This window comes from Fusarium coffeatum (assembly GCF_003316985.1).
Source record: "Fusarium coffeatum strain FIESC_28 chromosome Unknown BRIP53273_contig_5, whole genome shotgun sequence".
Lineage (NCBI taxonomy): Eukaryota > Fungi > Ascomycota > Sordariomycetes > Hypocreales > Nectriaceae > Fusarium > Fusarium coffeatum.
The window spans coordinates 91,306-113,153 of NW_022157804.1; the positions used below are offsets into that span (position 1 = coordinate 91,306).

At 48.4% G+C, this 21,848-nt stretch overlaps 9 protein-coding genes across 9 annotated transcripts; 7 read left to right on the forward strand and 2 right to left on the reverse strand.

Annotated features, from left to right (window-relative positions):
* Window positions 1–247: 247 nt before the first annotated feature.
* On the forward strand, window positions 248–898 carry FIESC28_00212 (uncharacterized protein; the record flags this gene model as incomplete). The annotated part of the gene is made up of 1 exon (XM_031154363.1): window positions 248–898. One exon carries the CDS (start codon window positions 248–250, stop codon window positions 896–898), a length of 651 nt encoding a protein of 216 aa, XP_031021535.1.
* A 283-nt stretch (window positions 899–1,181) lies between these two features.
* FIESC28_00213 (uncharacterized protein) lies at window positions 1,182–2,845 on the forward strand (the record flags this gene model as incomplete). Its single annotated transcript, XM_031154364.1, has 4 exons — window positions 1,182–1,380; window positions 1,432–2,402; window positions 2,450–2,587; window positions 2,639–2,845. 4 exons carry the CDS (start codon window positions 1,182–1,184, stop codon window positions 2,843–2,845), a joined length of 1,515 nt encoding a protein of 504 aa, XP_031021536.1.
* Window positions 2,846–3,219: 374 nt separating this feature from the next.
* Window positions 3,220–4,700, reverse strand: FIESC28_00214 (uncharacterized protein; the record flags this gene model as incomplete). The annotated part of the gene is made up of 2 exons (XM_031154365.1): window positions 3,220–3,282; window positions 3,339–4,700. 2 exons carry the CDS (start codon window positions 4,698–4,700, stop codon window positions 3,220–3,222), a joined length of 1,425 nt encoding a protein of 474 aa, XP_031021537.1.
* Window positions 4,701–6,481: 1,781 nt separating this feature from the next.
* FIESC28_00215 (uncharacterized protein) lies at window positions 6,482–7,534 on the forward strand (the record flags this gene model as incomplete). Its single annotated transcript, XM_031154366.1, has 1 exon — window positions 6,482–7,534. The coding sequence occupies one exon, from the start codon at window positions 6,482–6,484 to the stop codon at window positions 7,532–7,534; it is 1,053 nt and encodes a 350-aa protein (XP_031021538.1).
* A 502-nt stretch (window positions 7,535–8,036) lies between these two features.
* On the forward strand, window positions 8,037–9,575 carry FIESC28_00216 (uncharacterized protein; the record flags this gene model as incomplete). The annotated part of the gene is made up of 1 exon (XM_031154367.1): window positions 8,037–9,575. One exon carries the CDS (start codon window positions 8,037–8,039, stop codon window positions 9,573–9,575), a length of 1,539 nt encoding a protein of 512 aa, XP_031021539.1.
* Window positions 9,576–10,838: 1,263 nt separating this feature from the next.
* FIESC28_00217 (uncharacterized protein) lies at window positions 10,839–12,547 on the forward strand (the record flags this gene model as incomplete). The annotated part of the gene is made up of 2 exons (XM_031154368.1): window positions 10,839–12,308; window positions 12,359–12,547. 2 exons carry the CDS (start codon window positions 10,839–10,841, stop codon window positions 12,545–12,547), a joined length of 1,659 nt encoding a protein of 552 aa, XP_031021540.1.
* Window positions 12,548–14,404: 1,857 nt separating this feature from the next.
* FIESC28_00218 (uncharacterized protein) lies at window positions 14,405–15,648 on the forward strand (the record flags this gene model as incomplete). The annotated part of the gene is made up of 4 exons (XM_031154369.1): window positions 14,405–14,619; window positions 14,674–14,883; window positions 14,938–15,124; window positions 15,178–15,648. 4 exons carry the CDS (start codon window positions 14,405–14,407, stop codon window positions 15,646–15,648), a joined length of 1,083 nt encoding a protein of 360 aa, XP_031021541.1.
* A 265-nt stretch (window positions 15,649–15,913) lies between these two features.
* FIESC28_00219 (uncharacterized protein) lies at window positions 15,914–17,296 on the reverse strand (the record flags this gene model as incomplete). The annotated part of the gene is made up of 1 exon (XM_031154370.1): window positions 15,914–17,296. One exon carries the CDS (start codon window positions 17,294–17,296, stop codon window positions 15,914–15,916), a length of 1,383 nt encoding a protein of 460 aa, XP_031021542.1.
* Window positions 17,297–17,744: 448 nt separating this feature from the next.
* On the forward strand, window positions 17,745–21,077 carry FIESC28_00220 (uncharacterized protein; the record flags this gene model as incomplete). Its single annotated transcript, XM_031154371.1, has 15 exons — window positions 17,745–18,771; window positions 18,921–18,943; window positions 19,115–19,138; window positions 19,191–19,226; window positions 19,278–19,298; window positions 19,356–19,475; window positions 20,126–20,240; window positions 20,352–20,367; window positions 20,419–20,450; window positions 20,511–20,530; window positions 20,591–20,606; window positions 20,658–20,796; window positions 20,864–20,914; window positions 20,971–20,985; window positions 21,041–21,077. 15 exons carry the CDS (start codon window positions 17,745–17,747, stop codon window positions 21,075–21,077), a joined length of 1,692 nt encoding a protein of 563 aa, XP_031021543.1.
* Window positions 21,078–21,848: the final 771 nt, after the last annotated feature.

Below are 21,848 nucleotides of genomic sequence, written 5' to 3' on the forward strand. Positions count from 1 at the left end.
CTACCTCGTTTTCATTAATGTTTAAATAAAATTCACATAATGCAGTGCCTTTGCAAAAATCTGGATGCCTTCGCTTATGAACTTTATTGTCATGAGTTTTGCAAAACTTTCCTTGAATGATAAGTATAAATAATCTCCCAAGTTCCTAACGAAGACTCCTGGACTTCTCCATTGCCCGAGACTTGTTACTCCAAACACTTGTTGTCCCAAATAAACCTCTACATCACTCTATCTACAACCTATCATCATGTTTCACCCTAGCCGCGACAACGACCTAGAGGGATATGAATTCGCAGAGAAATTCGCCGCAGCCTATATAGAACGTCACTACACGCTTCCACCCCCCATCGTATTCCAATCACCTCTCGAGAAATACGAAGCCAGCCTAGAATTTCTCAAAGAAGTGATTGAGCACGAGAAAAAACGCCAGCAATATCGAGACGAGGTCGAAGCAGCCAAAACAGCGAGACCGGCCACCGAGACATCCGTCGAAGATCGTATAGCGAATCTGTCTCTCCGTCCCGTACGTCCCGGGCGCCCATCACCGGAGGAGCTCGCACGTAGACCCCGCCCACCACCCGAAGAGCTCGCACGTCGACGCAGAATCGGCCAAGCTCGTGCTTTGGATTCAAGGGACTGGGAGTTAACGCGGCGAGCCGCCGAGTTGCAATTCCGCATGGAGGATCTTGAGACGGAGTACCAGCGCAGCTTCAAGTTTTGTGTGATCTGGAGGAAGCACTCCCGGTGCTGTCGTAAGCTAGAAGAGCAGGGACATCCTACCATCCGTAGGCATGGGTCCAACTTCAGGCAAAGGTTGTCTTATTTGTTGATTCCGGCGATGAAGTGTGTAAGGATCACGCAGGCTGATTTGAACACGGACACGGAGTTGTCTGACTAATCGGTCTTTATCTTCTCGGATTTGAGCTTCGCGGATTGGCTACGACAAGAGATGTTCTCTTGGTGTGTCAGAATATAGTAGCCTAGTTGCTAGTCTAAGATGATTGAATTATCTCCTCTCTTATATCAACGCGGACAATTCTGCTGACCGTGACGTTGCGCTATTCCCGAGCCCCGCTTATCCACCATAACAAGAGGCGGCAAGATCATCAACACCTCGGTAGCACCCTCTTCCTGCCCTTTTGCTTCTCTTTCTCATTTCTCAATTCTCATGAAACTTCAAGATGACTCTCAATATGTCACTCATTTTCCTTCCTGTCGTTGCCATCGCTTTCATCGCACACCTGCTTCTACGCGCGTTGTTCTCCCCGCTTCGTCATATCCCCGGCCCGTTCTTAGCTCGCTTCACGGATCTATGGTATTTCTGGAACGTCCGGAAAGGATCTTTTGAAGATGTAAACCTTGATTTACACAAGAAATATGGTATGCTTCCTTCCGAAATATATACTTCTCCGTTCTAAGCTTCTGGTCCAGGGCCTATCGTTCGGTATGGACCCAACCGCTACAGCATCAACGACCTTGAAGCTGCAAAAGTGATCTACGGTCTCGGCAACCACTTCCCCAAGTCATCATGGTATTCTACTTGGGCGAGTCCCGGAAAATGGGCCATTTTCAGTGATCAGTCAATTAAGCGGCATTCTCAAAATCGGAAATTGTACCAAGCGACATACGCCATGTCTTCTCTTGTGCACTATGAGCCCTTCGTTGATGAATGTGCCAATCTCTTTACTCAGCGACTCTCGGAGATGTCCACGTCGGGTTCCAGTTTGCCTGTGGATATGAGACATTGGTTTCAATGCTATGCCTTTGATGTCATCGGGTTGATCACTTATGCGAAGAGACTCGGCTTTTTGGATCGTGGCGATGATATTCGTGGAGTCATTCGGGCTTTGGAAGACCATCTCGGCTACGCAACACTTTGCGGCATCTTTCCCAGTCTTCATCAATATCTCTTCCCAATCAGGAACTATCTAGCGGGGAGTGCCGGTACTGGGAGAGCTTATGTGCTCAACTTTACCAATGAGCGGATCCGAGAAGCTCAGACATCCCCAAAGCCTGTCGCCGCGGAGAGCGAGGTTGCTATGGAAGATTTCCTTACCAAATTCCTCGCAAAGAATGCAGCTGACCCCCAAGTGTTCACACAATATCATGTCCTCATGGGATGTACTTCGAACATGGTTGCTGGTTCCGATACCACTGCCATCAGTCTATCGGCTGTTCTTTACTACCTGCTCAAGAATCCCGTCTGTTTGGACAAGCTTAGAACTGAAATAGACGCGGCAGAGCTGTCAAAGTCACCAACGTTCAAAGAGAGTCAGCAGATGGTTTACCTCCAGGCCGTGATCAAGGAAGCGTTACGAATGCATCCTGCTACGGGCTTGCCGCTTGAGAGAATTGTGCCTGACGGCGGCGCCGAGATTTGTGGGAGATTCTTTCCCGAAGGCGTAAGTTGGCCATAGAAAAACGGTGTGACATAACTAATGACAGACAGACTATCGTTGGTATCAACTGCTGGGTAGCACACAGAAACACCGATGTGTTCGGCCAAGATGCTGCTGTCTTCAACCCCGACAGGTGGCTCACATCGGACAGCGAAAGGCTTTCTGCTATGAACCGTTATTTTATGCCAGTAAGTTGCTAATACGCACAGATTACCATGTCGATTACTGACATTTTGAAGTTCGGACTTGGCTCGCGAACCTGCATCGGTCGCCACGTCTCCATGCTCGAGATGTCCAAACTTATCCCGCGCATCATCCGAGACTTCGATTTCGAGCTTGATGGATCACTTCAAGGAGGCGATTGGCATACCAACAACTACTGGTTTGTCAAGCCTTTAGACTTCCAAGTACGGGTTTCTATCCGCCAGTCAGAGAAGATGGCGTAGGATGTATCATGAGCACGGTAGTTATATAAACGAGTTTTAAATTTCCTATATGCTTTTAATTGACAAGGATATAATGTGTTCAATGTCCCCCACACCAAAAGCACGCCTCCAAAACATGACAATCTGGTGACAAAATGATTATCCAAAGCTCCAACGCCAGATGTATCCGGGCTTGTTGGAAGTCTCGTTTTCAAGTCGTTACGGTTTAAATCAACACACGAACAAACACGGATGCCAAAGTCAGGTTGAGATAGAGACGGAATTTAAGCTGAAGTTGGCATCCGTGGTTGTTGAATGTGCTGATTTAAACTGTACACTTGAGAACGAGACTTCCAAAAAGCCCGAATAGAGAACAAGACATAGAACGTGATGCATCAATGGATCATGTTGTAAGTGGGAAGGGTATCGAAGAGATCTTGGTTTGCTTGAACCTGCTCCTACAAGACGTATTAGCCTCCACCATATCACAATCTGTTGAAATGATGCTACTCACATAAGTCGGTACGTGGTTGACTCCAGTCTCACCCTCACCCTCAACAGCAATCTGGATCGGAAGCCGCAATGTAAAACTCGAACCATGCGCTCTCGAAGCAAGAATGATCTCAAGCGTGTACGTTCGACTAATAAGACAAGAGAAAAATGTCGGTAGCAAGATCCTAGAGTCCGGACTTGGCAGCGTAATGGAAATGGGCAGTGAGGCTGTATGTCTTGGCGCTTCAGTCCGGATGATATCACTGCTCTTGGAACCTCGTCGGGGTGCATTTCGCGGTGGTGCATCGCCTACTTCTGAATATTCTGAACCTCGACGAGATACTGGTGGTGAAGGTGTTGATGATGAGTTGAGGCGCCAGTTGGGTTTGGGGCATGTGACTGTTGCGTTCTCATCGAGGACGAAACTTAGAATGGGGTTTGGCATCACGCTGGGGAAGCTGTGTTGGTCGGGAAGAAAGCTCAGATGGCCTGTGGAGTAATATGTGGATGCTTTGATGGAAGCTGACTTTGCATAAATCTCTGGTGGCTCTTTGTTGCCGTTTGGCCAAAACTCGAGATCGATGTTCAATGAGATGTCAGATGGTTGAAGCTTGTCACTTGTGATTTTGACAGGGTCGGGTTGCAGAGTTGAGGCTCTGATGAAACCCAATTTGGATGAGAGGATATCTTTTCGGATGGTCTTCTCTTGAGAGAGTACATAACGTGGGTTGCCAGGTACGATATGCAGAGGAGGTTGCTCCGGAAGGAAAGGCATAACCTTGACAGGATGCGTCCTCTCCAAAGTCAACGACTTTCCCTTTCCAGTCACGAACCACCCTCGCGCCTCAACACCATAGGTGATATTGACAGTATGAACAGCCATATCATCATGCTCCCACGCCGGCCCCACAGTAGGCGGCAACTGCAAATGCCGTTCCCGAATCATAGCATTGCGATGCCTACAAGCCGCACTAGGAAGCTGATACGGAATGACGAAAGAAAAAGGTACTTGATAAGTAAACCCAGCCTGCAGCACACCATCTTCCGGCAGAGCACTTTCAGGAATTGGCATTCTTAGCAGGAGGAACTTGTGAGCGGACTTGGGCATGGAGCCTTGATGCAGCATCTGCACGATGGTGGATGATGACCCGGAAAAGACAATCTCAAAGGCATCGACTGTGAGGTTTGCTTGTGGTGAGAGGGATACTGAGCCTGTGATTGTTGAGCCTGATGTGTAGATCTTGGCTTCGAAATGTCTATCGATTGAGACGTCGAGGGGACATTCTGATTTGCGCCGTGTAGGAACCCAGCTGCCTCTGCGTTTGGGTTCAGCGGCTACAGAGATACTGGGAGCAGTGTTGAACAAGACTTGAGCAGCAGACATTTTGATCAACAAATTCGGTAGTATCAAGAACAAATGGGTATATGCACAAAAGCTACGATACCAAGTACATGTGTCTCAATGATTGGATTGTGAAGAGAAAGAAAAGAGCATGCAACCTGATACTTGAAAGCTGACAATTTCAACTTAACTTCCGCCACAAGAGACACACTCAGCACATGACCCTTTATCTCAGCCAAGGCTCAAGGATGCATTGATTGGCTGTCTTGGCCGACGCAGCGCCCTGGTCGTGCATTTGGGTTTTGTCTAATTGGTTAGTTAAAAGCCGACACCACCAGAACTCATTTCTACCGTACGCCCTGGACATGACATTTCCGAATACCCTTTTTCTTCTGTCAATGATCTGCAGCTTATCAATCCATATCACGCCTTTAATTGCAAGATGATAGTCTTTTAATATTGATGATAAATGATGGAGAACTGAATGTTGGGAGAATATGGATGCGACACTACTACGAAAGCCAAGAGTTAGCAGTAAGCCACCTATCATTTCAATGAGGGGTATCCTGATCACAGGCCATCAACCAGCGAATTATCTACCAAAGCCAAGCTTTGACTGGTATTTTAGAGTAGCTGGGCACGAGATAAGAGTCTGGGGGAAGCGGGGCTGGTGGGAAAGATAACCGGACAGGCAGGGAATAAACAGGAAAGCATTTACGTATTTGACAAGCCAACAGCACATGTTATCAACGGTCGGCGGTGAATTGAGTCCATTCAGCTCTTGGCCGTTGTCACCGTCCAATAATTGACTTTGGGCTAAACCTTACCCCAGACGCCAAACTCTCAAGCAAGGGTCCAGACTTGGTCATCGTCTTTGCGTGTGTGTGCTGCGGCTAGGGCGTGCTGGTTTGCCGCGATCGGCGCTGAATAATTCGTAATTGTCAATCGTGGAGGAAAGAGACAAGAGTGATGATTACAGTCATTGGCCGAGGAGATATGATCTGTTTTAAGCTGTCACCTGCCATTGTTTCGGTTAGTGTAGGGCTCGGGGAATCTTGACACTTCCTCGGATGAGGACAGATCGACGTTATGGGGAGAAGTTATAGCCGAGTAATGCCATGGAGGATGAACTGGCCGGAACATAATTGTTTGATGGGGTAAATTGGCGGCGGCGGTGCATGTTAGATTGCTCTGTGAACCCCAAGCCAAAGTCTTGGGAAATCCGTGCCTCAATCGTTCCAATATCGCTCAAGATTGGATACGTCATCGCACCCGATAGCGAAAAACGACGGACGTGACCTACAGAAGACATCAAAATGTACTATATCAAACGAAAAATGTTGTCAGACGATAGATCGGTTGCCTTTGACTCAGTCGCGGATTAAGATACTCTGAGTAATAAGAGTGGCCTGGCATGGATGACTGCAACATTGTTCTCAGAATGCAGACACTGCCAATGTAATCTAACTGCCAATTGAGACTTTCATGGGATGTCTCAGTTACTTTTATCTCTTATCCTTTCAGTGAGTGACTAATTCTTCCAATACCCTGACGACGCCGTTATTTACTAACTTCCGAAACACAAGACAAGGTCGAGATCCACCGACTCCATCAGCAACATCCGACCGATTTTGACAGCTGGAGATGGATCCCAATGACGTGCCTGCCGAAAATGCGGGGGTCTCAGTCAATATCACAATCCACTTCAACATCTCGGCAATTAATCTCTTTAACTTTCCGACAATTCCATTTCGACCATGACCGTTGCGACCGTTGCAACGCCAATCAAAATAGGGCGATGCGCCCTCAAACATCGCGTCGTAATGGCGCCCATGACGAGGCTAAGAGCTGACGAAAATCACGTACCGCTTGATATGATGCTGGAGTATTACGCGCAAAGGGCTTCGGTACCTGGGACTCTGCTCATCACGGAAGCCACATTCGCCTCGGAGAAATCGAGAGGTCGGGACGAAAATGCACCGGGCATTTATTCTAAAGAGCAGGTTGATGCTTGGAAAAGAATAACGGATGAAGTTCACGCGAAGGGTTCATTTATCTTTATGCAGCTTTGGCATGTTGGCAGAGCAGCTCGTCAACACGCTTTGGACAGAGCTGAGCTGGAGATGGTTAGCAGCAGCGATATTCCCATCGGCGATGGCAATCCGACACCTCGACCTATGACTACAGATGAAATCTGGGAATGCATTGCGTCTTTCGCTAGTGCTGCAAGGAACGCTATTGATGCTGGATTTGATGGTGTTGAGATACATGCTGCGAATGGATATCTGATCGATCAGTTCACACAAGACACATGTAACAGACGAACCGACGAATGGGGCGGAACTATCGTGAATCGCTCACGTTTCTGTTTGGAGATTGCTAAAGCGGTGACGAAAGAGATAGGTGCAGACCGAACAGCTATCCGTTTGTCACCATTCAGTACTTTCCAGGCCATGAGAATGGAAGACCCCAAACCACAGTTCACCCACCTTATTTCCAAGCTGAAGTCACTTGGTCTTGCATACTTTCACCTCATCGAGCCCAGAATCGCCGGCAACGTTGACAGGCCAGTAGACGAAGACAAGGAAAGTCTTGACTTTGCTTTTGATGCCTGGGCAAGGGCGGCACCCGTGATTGTCGCAGGAGGATACACGGCCGAAACAGCAAATCACGCGCTCGAGACGCGTTTCAGGGATGATACAGTGGCGTTTGCTTTCGGGAGACACTTTATTTCGAACCCTGACCTGCCATTCAGGTTGTCTAAGGATATTGATTTGGCGAAATATGACAGAGATACATTTTACAAGGTTAAGAGCAAAGATGGGTATACGGATTATCCTTTCAGTGAAGCTTGGATTGAAGGACAAAGACTATAGAATAAGGAGCTGGCTAGAGCATGGTATCATGAGTGAATGCTATTTGCGATAGATCAACAAAAAAGCAGGGCCTCAAAGAGACTTGTCGCTAAATTCACATCCTGGTCATCTTTGACGCACCACCAAGCTAGGGTATAGCGGGTGCCTGCACCAACATTTCTGTGACAAAGGGTGCTATTGGCAGCCATTCATGCCAAACAGACGGAAACCGAACATTGAAGTGACAGTCTGTCGATTTTTGTAACATTCTTTATCTTCACGATTTGTCGGATTGGGTTGCAGTTGTTGACGCCTAAAGAAACAGTTACAGTGACACACGTGGCAGATCACATGACCCTGCTTCGTCCGCTTAAATCTGCCAGGTCGCTCAGTGCGGGCACTTTCACTCAGCATAAGCGACATACCATCATCCAGCTCACTCAACTCCCTCTCAAATCACTCTTCGGAGCATCACCATATCTCAATCTCTCGGCGATGCGGGGCCCGTCGCCATCCTGCGACAATGCTCCCTGATGCCACCATCGACGCAGCAGCTGACAAGCTAGCCGAGTTCCGCAGAAACAACGCCCTCACGGAACTCCTCGACCAGTACCAAGTCCTTATCGAGGACTATAAGCGTCTCAAGAGCGACTATGAAGAAGAACGAGAGGGTAGAGAGCGATACAAACAGCTCGCTCGCGGTCAGGAGCGCAATCCGTTCGCGCTTGTCGTCGTTGATGGCGATGGATATATCTTTGACGAGCGCTTCATCCAGGCTGGCGAACAAGGCGGTAGCAGAGCTGCCAAACAACTAAATGATACTATCAAAGATAGTCTGCGTCGCAAGGGTCTCGAAAGCTGCGAGGTCATGATTCGCGTGTACGCAAACCTCACCGGACTATCCAAAGCGCTGTTTAAGAACGGTCTCGTGGGCGCGGAAAAGCGATCTTTGTCATCCTTCACAGCTGGATTCAACAGATCATACGGTCTGGCTGATTTTATCGACGCCGGCGAATTAAAGGAAAACGCCGACTTCAAACTCAAAGCTATTCTTCGGCTTTATGCGGATAACGCACAGTGCAAACACATTTACTTTGCCGCCTGCCATGATGTGGGTTACGTCTCGGATCTTACTCCCTTTAGGGGTAATAGTGAGCGATTCACGCTTGTTCGAACGCCGAGTTTGCTGTTCCATAAGGAATTTAACAAACTCGGTATGAACGTTGAGGAATTACCGGGCGTGTTCCGCCACACGCCTCTCCAACAACCTTATACAGCCGCACCCGCGAAGGCGCCGCTGGGTCCGGCTGTTAGCAACGGCAAAGCGTACACACCTACGAAAGAAAATAACGATGGGCGAGCAGTTTGCAGTTTCTACATGCAAGGTAATTGCCGATATGGTAATGGCTGCAAATTCGCCCACGACAGCAAATCGTCCAGTCAGACTAGTACGCCATCTCCTAGCAACGGGATAAAATCCGACCGTTTTAGTGGTGATTGGCGACGAGGCGCCAGTTTATCCAACGGCGGAAAATCCAACATTGACTCTCTTCCCAAGAAGGAAGATATTCCTGAAGGCACTGTGCCCCTCAACGCCCTCGAAGACCGACTCGACGCTTTGCTACCTCCTCTTGACCCCGAGGCTGTTAAGCGTCTCAAACTACTTTCTCAAGAGCGAAAGTTCTGCAATAGTGCGCAGCTGTATAATTCCTGCGAGAACGAAAACTGCGAGTATGAACATACGCCCATTGATGAAGATCTCAAGCCTGCTTTGGAGCACCTTGCTCGATCGAACATTTGCTCGCGTCGGGGCGCTTGTAGAAGGGCGAATTGTGTGAACGGTCATGTCTGCCAGAAGGCGGACTGTCGACACCGAACGAATGGTACGGGCAAGGGATACTGCCGATTCCCTGCCAGGGTCTGCACCGCTGACTATACGGTGGATTCCTTTGTCTCAGCTGTCGATGCTCCTTCGTCGCCATCTATGGTGTCGCCTTCTCTGGCATCAGAGGAGACACCTACCGCCGAAAACGGGGGAACGAATCTTTGGGGCGGTTATTAGCGATCCGTTCGCCACCATACTGCATTAGCGGTATATAAAGCATGTCCGGACGAAAAACAGATGGCTCGCCAAGTGTCTTGGAACAGATTGTTAGAGGCTTGGAACGAGTATCAGTCTTTACTATGGGTGGGTGGTATTGTCTTGACCTACATGGGAATAACAAATGAGAAATGTCGATTCAACTGGGCATTTAATGGAGTCCTGGAGATGGTTGTATTCTTGTAGACTAGACGGGGTCGCTATACATACATAACGAGATACTCCTAGTAGGAATACAATCACATTGCTATGGTGGCGGCTGAATACTTGACGTGATACTTCAACGGGATGCGCACATGGAGAGCGCACATCTTGGTTACTGGAGCAGTGCAAACGCCCAAATAGCGTGCATGAAGACACAAGTTCAATTCATGGTTATGTCCCTGGACGAGATTCCGCCTGCATTAGAGCGCAAAACGGAAGCCCGGCAAGTGTAAGACAGTATGTTTGTGGGTCTAATGTTGGACGTTGCATTGAGATGGTTGGTGGCTGTACGATGCAAGTTTTTGACTGGTTATCAAAGTGCCGTTGTCTCAGCCAAGTGAGAGAAGAGATCACATATTGCTTTTCAGTGAGAAGAAATCACTCATCAATGCCCAACGGAGAGAATGCAGGGTGACAGCTTCCTCACGTCGCGCCAAGAGGTTGAATTGCATGATATTACCAGAAAGAGTAGCAGTCACTTTGCGTTTAGGCTGACCAACAGATATGATATCATATTTCATGCAGACACCTCCCGGTACAGCAATGTAGCCTTGCTATTTGAAGTGGGCAGGCCCATTTCTAAGACAGCTTAGGTCATGAGTGGATAGGAAGCTGAACGTCTCTCGCTTTTGATCGAATGGTTGGTTTGTTTTCTAGCCCTTTTCGAGATTTTTCTCATCAATAGTTCAGTGTTAAAGTGAATAAACAAGGCTGTTGAAGATACGAGTTGGTGGCGGTTTACGAGCAAGATGGTGGGATTGGTCTTACTTGCAGCTGTCGATTACGGAACGGGCCTTGCTTATCACGCCTCTACATTGGATCAACACCATTGGCAACAAAGCAAACATAATTCAGGGCGCCTGGAAGTATCCAACCACAGTTGCCCATGGTTTCCCGCCCGAGACATGACCCGAGATGTTGTCTCCGACTCATAGTGTGAGCACCCAGTCGTCAAAGGGAATCTGCATATAAGACATCAATGTTTGCCGACATCTGATTTACGAAGGCCATGCGAACAAGATGGAGTTCGACAACAAAACCGCCCTTAGACCGAGCTCTTATGTTCAGCCGAACACCAGCAATGCAGATCTTCATACAGCCATGTCATTCCTGCTGCGCTCCAAGGAGGGTCTTGCCATCACATTAATCAGCCTAGTCCTCCTTCGCATTGTATATAATATCTTTTTCCACCCCCTGCGCAACGTCCCCGGTCCTCTTTTCGCCAGGGCAAGCAGTCTCTGGAGACTTATTCGGTACTTTCGGGGGACATGGCACGATGATGTCTTGGAACTTCACAGAAAGTACGGACAGGTCGTTCGGATCTCACCTGGTGAAGTGAGCTTTACGGATCCAGATGCTATCAAAGGCATCTATGGTCATGGGAAGACTGTGACAAAGGTGAGAGTCATCTCTATGAACAGGAGTGGTGGACTGATTCGCTTGCAGGCCAGGTTCTACGATGCATTCATCGTACCGAATATGACAGTCAGCTTCTTCGCGACAAGGGATAATAAAGCCCATCGATATCTCCGGTCGCGAGTGTCGAGTGCGTATTCGATGACGTCCATCCTCACCATGGAGTCGTTGATCCAAGACGTGATGGATGTCAACCTCAGAAAGCTTGGTGAGCTTGCGGATGGAGGCGACTACTTTGCGATTGACAAGATGGTCAACTACTTTACCTCAGATGTCGTCGGCCAACTAGCCATAGGCGGCATGGTCGGATTCCTAGAACAAGGCAAGGATATCGGCGGTATCATCCAGTCTATCCATGATGGATTCTACTTCATGGGAAACATGGGTATTCTTCCGTTACAAATGTTCTGGATCAACAACCCAGTATCGAAGTGGTTCACCAAGAACTTCGGCGGCGATCGCCTCAACGCCTTCGATGTTTTCATCAATTGGCTCGACGGTCGTGTAGAGGAGAGAATGACGAATGGTCTTCTCCCCGGTCAACGACGAGATCTCCTCCAACACTTCATCGAAGCCAAAGATCCTCAGGGTCAACCAGTCGGCAAGCGAGACGTTATGATCGAAGGGGTAAACATCCTAGCCGCAGGTTCTGATACAACAGCCATCAGCATTTTAGCCTGTCTAGGCTATATCCTCACAAACCGTAATACAAAAACAAGGTTAATGGACGAGATTGATCAGGCTTACCGGGAACTAAATCTAGATGAGGAAGGACGGGAGATTTCCTTCAAGGAAGCGGAGAAATTACCGCTTCTGTCCGCTGTGATCACGGAAAGCATCCGTCTTCATCCCTCTATTCAGTACCAACTTCCCCGCATTGTGCCAGCGGAAGGATCGCAGGTTGGAGAATACTTTCTTCCGCCTGGTTCGACTTGTGGTGCGAGTGCCAGAGCTGTGAATTGTTCGCGGGAAATCTTTGGTCCGGATGCGGAAGAGTTCCGACCTAAGCGATGGATTGCTCAAAATGCAGTGGATGAGGAACGAATCAAGAGGGAGAAGTCTTTGTTAATGACGGTGAGTATCCCTTCGGTCTTATATGCTGTGTTATTGACGTGGTCTACTAGTTTGGCATGGGTAGTCGTAGCTGCATTGGGAAGCATTTGGCAACCGTTGAGATGTACAAGTACATCGCTCAATTCTTTCGATATTTTGATGCTGAGCTTGAGAATGGGGACAAGCCTTGGACGACTAGGACGCAGTGGTTCTCGTTCCACCTTGACTTTCGCGTTGCTATCAGGAGGAGGAATCATTAGCTGAGCCATGTGCACCCATCGGGGAAAAGCAGCATACTGTGACAATATCACTTGTTTCTGGAGGAACATCGTTATTAATGAAAGTCCTTGTCTTCTCGTTAATTTAGCGCGATTTATTAGTTCGAGAGAGTGGCCGGCTGAGCTTGGACAGCAGAATGGGAATCCATGGTACGCGCCGCATAACGGTCCTAACAAGGAGCTGCTTGCATCACGATGCCACCTCGGCTCGCTGATCAATTATGGGGATAAATCACATCACTATAAGAAACATGGTTTCGCATGAATGCCCAGCCATTCATTGTTGATCTTATAGACGATTCATGTTGCCAAGGTCTATACATCGAATAAATATGACGATCAAACTCCAACCCACCCTAGACCTCCACTTCAGAGTCAACGTTGAAGGAGCAAGCAGGAAAAGATTACCGAGATTGGCAAATGACAAGTCTAGGGTGGCACAGACGAACACACGTGGAGCAGGATCACCAAGATTTGACCCTGCATGGTAGATGCGCTAATGACTCCGTAGTGTTGCCGATCGAGTTACTACTTGACTCCAGGTATCTTGCCATAGGAAGCTGTACGAGAGCATCTCGAGTCAGATGACCTTTTTTTGATCAAGATGTTGTCAAAGAGTTGGACACTTTGTCATGCAATCAGGTTGTGAGTTATTAAACTCGGATCTGCAAGATGGGCTCGTGCGGGAGGAATTTCTCTCCGACGCTTCGAGAGCAACGTCAATTGTTCCTCGACACGTGGGTACAAAGGCATTTCGGTTACCATGCCCTGTTCAGCTGCATTTACCCAGAATGTCGGTAAAAGAAGATTGAAAATAAACTTCGCCGTAAGCTATTGGAACTATTACACTAAAAGAACGAATGAGATGGAGCAAAGAGGTTTCTTCCCCTGATCTTGTTTCAAAAAAGCAGCCACAGCCACCAAAACGGTAAAAAGTCGAGTGCAGTGCCGCAGTTTACCCTGGTAGATCAGTAATTAAATGGAGCCCGAGAACTTGGCTTCGACTAGAGATTTAGCTCTGGCAGGTCTGCTAATGACAAATGGGGAAGGCCGCGGAATCATGCTGAAAAGATTCCCCAGTACCGAGATATGAGACGCCCAGTCTAACAATGTGGCGTTGAGAATTTCTTTAGTGGCTGACTGTCGCCCCTGATTTTGTTCTGGTACCGACGCCCAAGAAAAGCTTGTCGCGATGGAAGCAGAATTGAAACCAGTAGTTCAAACCTTCTCAACACATGGCGCGCACAGATGGAGATGTCTACGGCAACATCCGTGAGACTCTTTTCGTCTCACCCGGGACCTAGCAAACTCAGAAAATCATTCATGCATCTTAACGATCCTTTCCAGCTCCCCGGGTAACGACCCGCAGGGATCCTTGGGATCCTTCGAGGTTAAATGACACCTCCGGCAGAGAATGAACCAAGCTTCGTAATTACCCCAATAAGGGATCGTCTTCCAGACAATCTCGACAAGCGAGTGTCAAAGCGCGAGATATACTTTTACCCAAAATCGTTTCGCCACGCTGCGCACCAGACCGTTTCCAGCTGTGCGCCCCGGAGCCACTGACACCAACGACTGCAAGCTAACGGCCTGACGTATAGTCTGTATGAGATCGTCGGTCTTGGTTACTGAACTTCCCCTGCATCTCAAGACAATGCGGTCCCACTGTGGCTTGACCTAGAGCAAAACGTGGTTCTTCGGTACGATGCAGCTCTTCCATGCCTTCCATGCATGCGTATTAAAGCTCACGCAACCCCAGATCTGCATCTTCGTTCTTCTTTTCTAGGGGTTCTGTCATTCTTGTATCGTTTGTTTTGGATACACCGTCACTCCTTCAATATGGCGTCTACAAGCGATCACAAGATCGCTTCCATGGCCATGGGCTTCACCCTCGGCTTTGGTCTGCTCACCGTTTGGGAAGCATGGAAACAAACACGCCGCAACAGAAATCCGCTTCGCAGCACGTATATTTACATGCTCTGGGGAGAAATCGCTGCGAATCTTGCTATTGCTATCATCGGATGGGTTTTCTTGGATGGAATTATCGGCCCGACGTAAGTAGTGCGATGTCACTGACGCGATCTGGTTGACTAACCTTATTGCTCTAGTGTCCCTGTTCTTTTCTTCATTCTGTTCTTCTGGGTCTGGGAGATCCAGTTACTTCTTCAGATCATCGTCAACCGAATTTCTATCATTGCGGAACATCGATCTACTATCTTTAAGTTGAAATGGGGCACAGCTATTATTATTACGCTTGTCAACATTGCTGTGTTTGTTATCTGGATTCCTTCGCATACCGTACCTCCCGTGAGCCAGACGTAAGTTGCGATGCATGGGTCTGACACTGAGGAGTGTGGCTAACTGTTGCGTAGATGGGTCAAAGTCAATGATGTCTGGGATCGTATCTCCAAGGTCATCATCCTCATCGTCGATGCCGGCCTGAACTGGTATTTCCTCCGCACCGTCAAGAAGAGACTCGTCGAGCAGCACAATCTGAAGAAGTACGAGCCTCTCGTCGGCTTCAACGCCAAACTCATGATTGTCTCCATCCTCATGGATGTAAGTCATCTCTCACCAACTACGTCTCATTGCACAGTCACTAATATTCACAGGCCATGCTCATCGGTCTCATGTGGCTCCCCAACCAAGTCGTCTACATTCAGTTCCACCCCGTAGCCTACATGGTCAAGCTCAACATCGAAATGTCCATGGCAAAGCTCATCACACGTCTAGCCAAAGGCGAAAACGCCGACGACTATTACCCCTCCCTCTCCCACTCCGGCCACGGCCGCAGCGGCCACCGAACCGAAGACGCTCCTTGGACAACCGGAGGAAACAACTTGCAGCTTACGCATCGATCTAAGGTTGTCGCTGGAGACTCCGATGATGATCTGCCTAACCGCGGCCCTGGTATTCATCAGCGAACAGAGTTCCAGGTCACTGTTGAGAATAGTCCTGATAGGAATCCTTTCAAGGGGGGTTCGGATACGGATGAGATTCCTTTGACGCATGGACATCCTAAGCAGGTTGTCATTGAGGAGATTAGTCGTGGGCCTTCTATTTCGAGCAGCAGACGATCATAAGATACCCTTACTTTTCTTGAATAGCATATATATTTAATACATCATCTAATACATTAAATCTCCATGCATCATCTCATCTCGGCCGCTCTCCTCTCCTTACTCGAGCCAGCATGCGACGCTGAGAACTACTAGCTCACCCGTGGGGCACTTGTCGCGTCGGCCAACTTTATCAAACGTCATTGGACGGAGTACTAAGATTTGCGCTAAAACCAGGAGAAGCTGGACTGATAAACCTGTCACCGCAACGCCAAGCTGTTGGTGCCTTTCACAATGATCGTAAGCCCACACGCCAAAAGGCTGGCGACTGCTCAATGACATGGTACCCAGAACGGGTCTCAATCAACTGCGGTAGAGGACTTCTGCCTTTCTTCGTGGACTTTCGTTTCCTTTTCATACGATTCCAGTGAAGTGCAACTTCTATATCGAATTGTGATACGTGGGGACGCTCTTCGTAATGACGGAGTAAATCGTCGTCTGACCATTGAGAGCAGTGGCGAGTCACCAAATTACGGTTGTAATGTGGCTTGGCATCGTTCAGGTATTCCCACGCACACCAGCTCTCGGCCGATTCCATCTCGCCAGAAGTAAAAAGAACGTCTGTTTCAAAATACATCATGACATTAAGATGTGCAGACGACCATGCACTTTCCTCTCCTTCTTTAGTGATCTTGGCTCCGAAGTGGTCTTCGACGAGTTCCCTGTCATCTGTACGGTTTACGTCAAGGTTCAGATACACCATGAGGAGATCCAGACCCCATGCAGTCAGCTCCTCAGGTAGACCTTCAACTCTCACGTCATACGGGCTGAAGGCACTGTATATAGCCAGGGAGGTGGAAGCGAAATGCCAATGTGGAATCCCTGTGTCGGGACAAAAGTCCTTCTCAGGCTCCGGGAGCCTTCCCTCCGTAATCTGTGCAAAGATCGCTTTGTAGAGTGTTGCAACGTATACTTGCACACTAGCCCAGCCTTTCTCGTCAGATAAACTGACTTCGCGAGGCTTTGATATCAACAGGTCAAAGTCAAAGTTTAGAAGCACGAACATATGTTGAGTTCTCATCGCCTTGGCGGTCCATTCGTAAAAAAGAAATGATTTGAGAAGCTTGCGTCGTTCTGACTGCTGAAGCTGGCCTGCGTCCATCCTAGTCATGACCTCCTTTCCTTTGAAAGTAAGATGGCGCTGCGAAGCTCTCATCTGTGGAAGACAAGGATAGCTTTGGATCATATATTTCGATCTGGCTTTGGTGATATAGTCCTCGCCGAGTCGTATCAACACGGAGTGGAGTTTATTGAGCGACCAGAAGAGTTGCGACGATTTGTCCCGAGAGGCGACGGGGTCAGGAAGGTCTTTTGCAATCCACTGGCTCACGATTGCCTTCCAGGGCTCGTATTCTTCCTCGATGTAAAGGGGTCCTGCGGATCTTGGGAGCTGTATGATGAATATGGCATCCTGGATCATATCTTTGTCGAAGTCCGAGGCAAGGATGTGCCATACAATTACTGCTTTGTATCTGAGGTAGACTTGAAGCATCCGTGATGAAGCTCGTATGAGAGAGGATATAGCGGTTTTGGATTCAAGGGATTGAAGGACTTGGAAACATAACTCTGTAGGCAATGCGCCTAAGAATTCTTTGCCGAGTGTTGAGGCCATAGTCGATGATATTGCTGAATGTTGGTGGGAGTAAGAGAGGTCAAGAGAATAGAGAAGTGAAAGGAAATGTTTTGTGTCCTATGCATAGATGGAAGCAAGATAAAAAATTTAAAATTGATCTATGTTGGAACCAGTCATGATGCTTGAAATGTGGAACTTTAATGGGAGAAGATGTGAATCTTGCTCAGATTTGCTATCCCGACTGGCATAAGAACCGAAATAATTTTACTTCTTTCTGCTAGCTTAGGTCAGCATTTCGGTAACCTTATCTTGATGCCCTAAAATTGGGAAGCTCTGTCGGTTCCCATAACAACCTTTCCTGGCACTGCCAGAATACAAGCTTTTTATTCAGGCAACAACTTCTTGCTCGCCCGCCTGCTTCGTTCCGCTCTGTCTCTCCTCCTCCCACCAACGTCAGCCGAACCCCACAAACCACACGTCGATAACGATGGCGACCTTCAACGGATTCCCGAAATTACCAGGGGAGATCAGAAATATGATCTGGCTCTTCGCTATTCGAGATGATCGCCCGGGAGTTCACATCTTCAGAAGCAAAAGGTGTGCGAGTGCAAGTCGATCTGAGGATGGCAAAAAACCCTTTCCCAAAGACGTGCAACCTTTACCCTCTTTCCCCAGTGTCAAAGCGGACGACCTAAGTCGCAAAAATGAATCGACGTATTTGATCGACGCTGGGCTATGGATGGCTTGTAAAGAATCCCGAGCTATCATCGGAAATCACTTTAGAATTTCAAAGTGGACTATACGCCAGTGCGGGGATCAGTCCATAGACGAGGCTGGGGACTGTGTAGTTGGCCTTACAGATTGCGAATGGTCAAGTAAGGTCCTACCACCTCGCGTTGGTCCAGTGGACAGGAGGATAGCGCTTCCTGACGAGAAAGGCCTCGAGTTATCCCAGCCAGACTACTTTTGGGGATCACCGCTCCCCCAACTCACCACTTCCCAGCAGCGAGATCTCTTCGTCTTGCAGGCTTGGCGCCTCCGCGATGTTGACTGGAAATACCTCAGCTTCGACTTCGGCTTCGGACCTTCCACATTACGACCTCAGTGTGGCCTCAAGAACGTAGGCGTCGTGTTCAATCCTAATTGGTGGCACAAGGAGAACGAAAATTGGAAGCTGCATGTTATCAGGATTCTCGTGAAATACTCGAGTAAGACAATGTGGCATTCAGTCGACAGGTTATGGATCATCGACCATGGTCTGAAGAGGAGTGAAGACGCTCCCACTATCGAGGAGATGTCGGCGAAATCCGAGTTTCTGTACCCCACGTTCGACACTAGCGACAGGAAGCTTGTTGAAGTCAATAGTGTGAACATGAAGCATTTCACATTGTATTACCCTGAGGCTTTGGGCAAAGAAGGCCAACCACTTCGGGACTGCTCTATTGACCTTGCCTGGCACCTTTCTAGGACTTATGGACGCCCTGTCTCTGTTCTTGGCTGGGATGATCTGGAAGGTTAGCCATCGGAGCATAAGAGAGCAAAGGATTTAGTCAATTTATGTAAGATCGATTGTAGTTTAGCCTGCTTCATCATGGTTTCTTTCCTAATAGATGAAAATTCTTCTGTTATTCCACGCACTTCACCAAAGTTGACCTAACGTCAGGGGGCACTGCCAAGACAAGGCAGGTGCTATTCCTTATCGCACTGGGGCGTACCATAAAAAAAGAACCATCCTCTTCTCTTCATTTTCTCCCTCTTCATTCTCGTCCTTTCACCATCACCGACCGCCGCCACGACGGGCGCGACGCATTCCGACAATGTCAGCAACGCATCCATCGACATGACCGTCTTGAATAGACCGCGCTCCTGAAGGAAGCTGCTGTAAGTCTATCAAATCAATGCCCTTTTTTGGCCCAGAACTAACATGTTGAAGGACAGGGAGGCTGAGGATGAGCAAAGAACCGTCGACGTAAGTAAAGCCTCTTCCCCCCTCAGACATTACATTGCTAAGTTAGAATAGGATTTGCTTGAGGCCCGTCGCGTGAGTACAGCACGAAGACAAGAATGGCCGATTCACTGACATGATTTTCTTGCGTAGGCCGAAACCGACAAGGAGGAAGCTGCGAGTTTACTGATGCAACTGCATCGACCAAAATTGACAGTCTTGAGGCTGGAGGCTGAGAAGGAGGCCAAGAAGGCCGAGGTCGAGAAATCCTCTGTAGATACCCTCTCAGAGGAACAAAGCATAAGACCATACAAATATCGTGCATTGTGACTACTATCTACATGTTGGGAATATCGCTGTTGCTCACCTGTCTGCCTAGCGACACTATGTCTAGGAATTCGAAAGCAATGAAACCACAAGAAGAGCAGTAGTGTGGGAGTAAAGATGGTCACCTTGGTCTGAATGGATGTACAGCGGGGGGTGCCTTCCTTCAGCATTGAGCAAGAAAACCGAGTACATTAAAGCTGACCTAATATCCTCCCGAGCCGTGCCCGCCCGATATTTCGTCCTCTGGCACTGCCTGCGCGTGGGCGCTTCAATTCATCGCACTCGCGACAGCTGACAAGGAAAGAGCCACCGAGTCCCAAGCGATGGAGGAGCAAACCCCTCAGTCGTCCCTCATCTCCTTTCCTTTTCTTCATCCAACCTTTCCTCCTCCCTGCCTCTCAGAGCGATACCGCCCATCGACCTTCACGATCGTCTTACTCCGATCCCCCTCCTGAAAGAGGCCGCTACAAATATACAAGTTGGTCAGCGCTTGTCGACCCATATTCGGATTCTTGACAGCTGACAGAGGGAAAGAATGAGGCCATCGACGGAGCGTGCCCTTCCTCATTTCAGCACCTTACACGCCGCATTTCCAGTCGACACTGCGGCCGAATTATGAGGCAAAGGGTGCCCCCACAACACCCTCCCCTTCTTTACTCGCTCCGCTCCTTATTCTCTTTTTCTTCTCCTCAACACCATCAACCACTCTCTGTAAGTGATCACCCCCAGCTCCTGGAACAAGGAAAACACTTCCAATTTACCTTTGGAAGATTGAAAACGTTTCTTGCTTGCTTTCTGAACCCTTTACTGACTGTTAGACAGTTGCCGTACCGCGTCAGTACGTATTCAACCACATCCGCTGCTCATGATCTGGGACGCTGATACGCAGGTTTCTCCAGAAAGCCCTCTTCTTCCACATTTGTAAGTATACTCACTTGAGAACAATCGGGTTGCCATGGCTAACATATTCGTGATACTTAGTGTTCTCAAACTTTTCTCAAGTAAGTACACCACACGCATTCGATCATCTATTTGAGCGTTTCGCTAACTATCGTGACAAGCATCACCCTCATCCAAGTAAGATCGACCCCCCGTCGCATTGGGTATCAAGCTGGTTGTGTCTTACAGATTGGATAGAATGGCGCCATCCAAGAAGGCCGTATGCACAGAACCTGTTCACAACGGCTGGATGGCTTTGCATCACATCCGCCGACAGGTGTACAGAAGACCTCCGACAAGGCCGTAAGAAGCTAGCAATGCCGAAGAGGTAAGTTAGCCGCCGTACCGAACGATAGGTTCAATGTTGGATAGCATGACTGACTGATAATCTATAGGAGCCGAACAAACGTCCTTCGGGACGTAAGTCCCAGCCCCAGATCGTGGGGGTAAGTTCATGCTACTGCTCTCCTCTCATAGAATAGGTTTCACTAACATTTTCCAGCCCAAGCTCTCGGACGTGAGTCTACATCACCTGACCGATCAACTGACTGCAATACTGAACCGACTGCTAGTATCCTGATCCGCTCGATTACACTATCGTCGGAATGAATACTACGATCGATTGGATGTTACAAGAGATGGGGACTTTGATGATTGATTGGACAATCGGTGGAGGATTGGAGATTTGTGATTACGATGCTAAGGATCTAATAACCCTTCCAATACAAGGACAAGATGAAGTCTTCAACCCAATTTATCCCTTGGACAATGCTGTGGACAATGACTCGCCTTGCGACCACTCGTCACGCACCTCTCGCTCGTTTGAAGTGGTGCATCCCATATCCAATTCTCTGTCGTGCATATCTCTTTCTTTATCACTTATCCAGCACCCCTTATCTACGGCGTTCCATCGGAGATCTCATCCCTTGTAGTTCCACGTCCTGTCGACCATTGCTCATTCTCCGTCGGTCATCTCTTGAACTTGTGGGTGCGATATCGCTGTGTCGGTAAATGAAGAGTCGTCTTCTAAGGCTTAGACTATGATCATAAGGCTCTCTGAGTGTTAGTCTAAGCCAGCATAAAGTAAACAAGTCCTTTCGTCTCTTATGCTTTTGGGGGCCAATCCTTCTAGTGCCCAACAGGTAGAGATTGGTTATGGGAAAGTCTTACAAAAAAGAAAAGTTCTCGGTTGAGTAACTGTACCCACGTCCGTTCATAATCCTACGCGTTAGATGTGTCGTGAACATGTCGCTGATGACAATGGTGTCAGTATATCACATGTCACATGTAGGAATCGCTGTGTGTGCCGATAAAAAGGGGCCACGCCCCGGCGATGTGTCTTATTCTGCTTCTCTACCAATTTCAGTTGCCATGGATCCA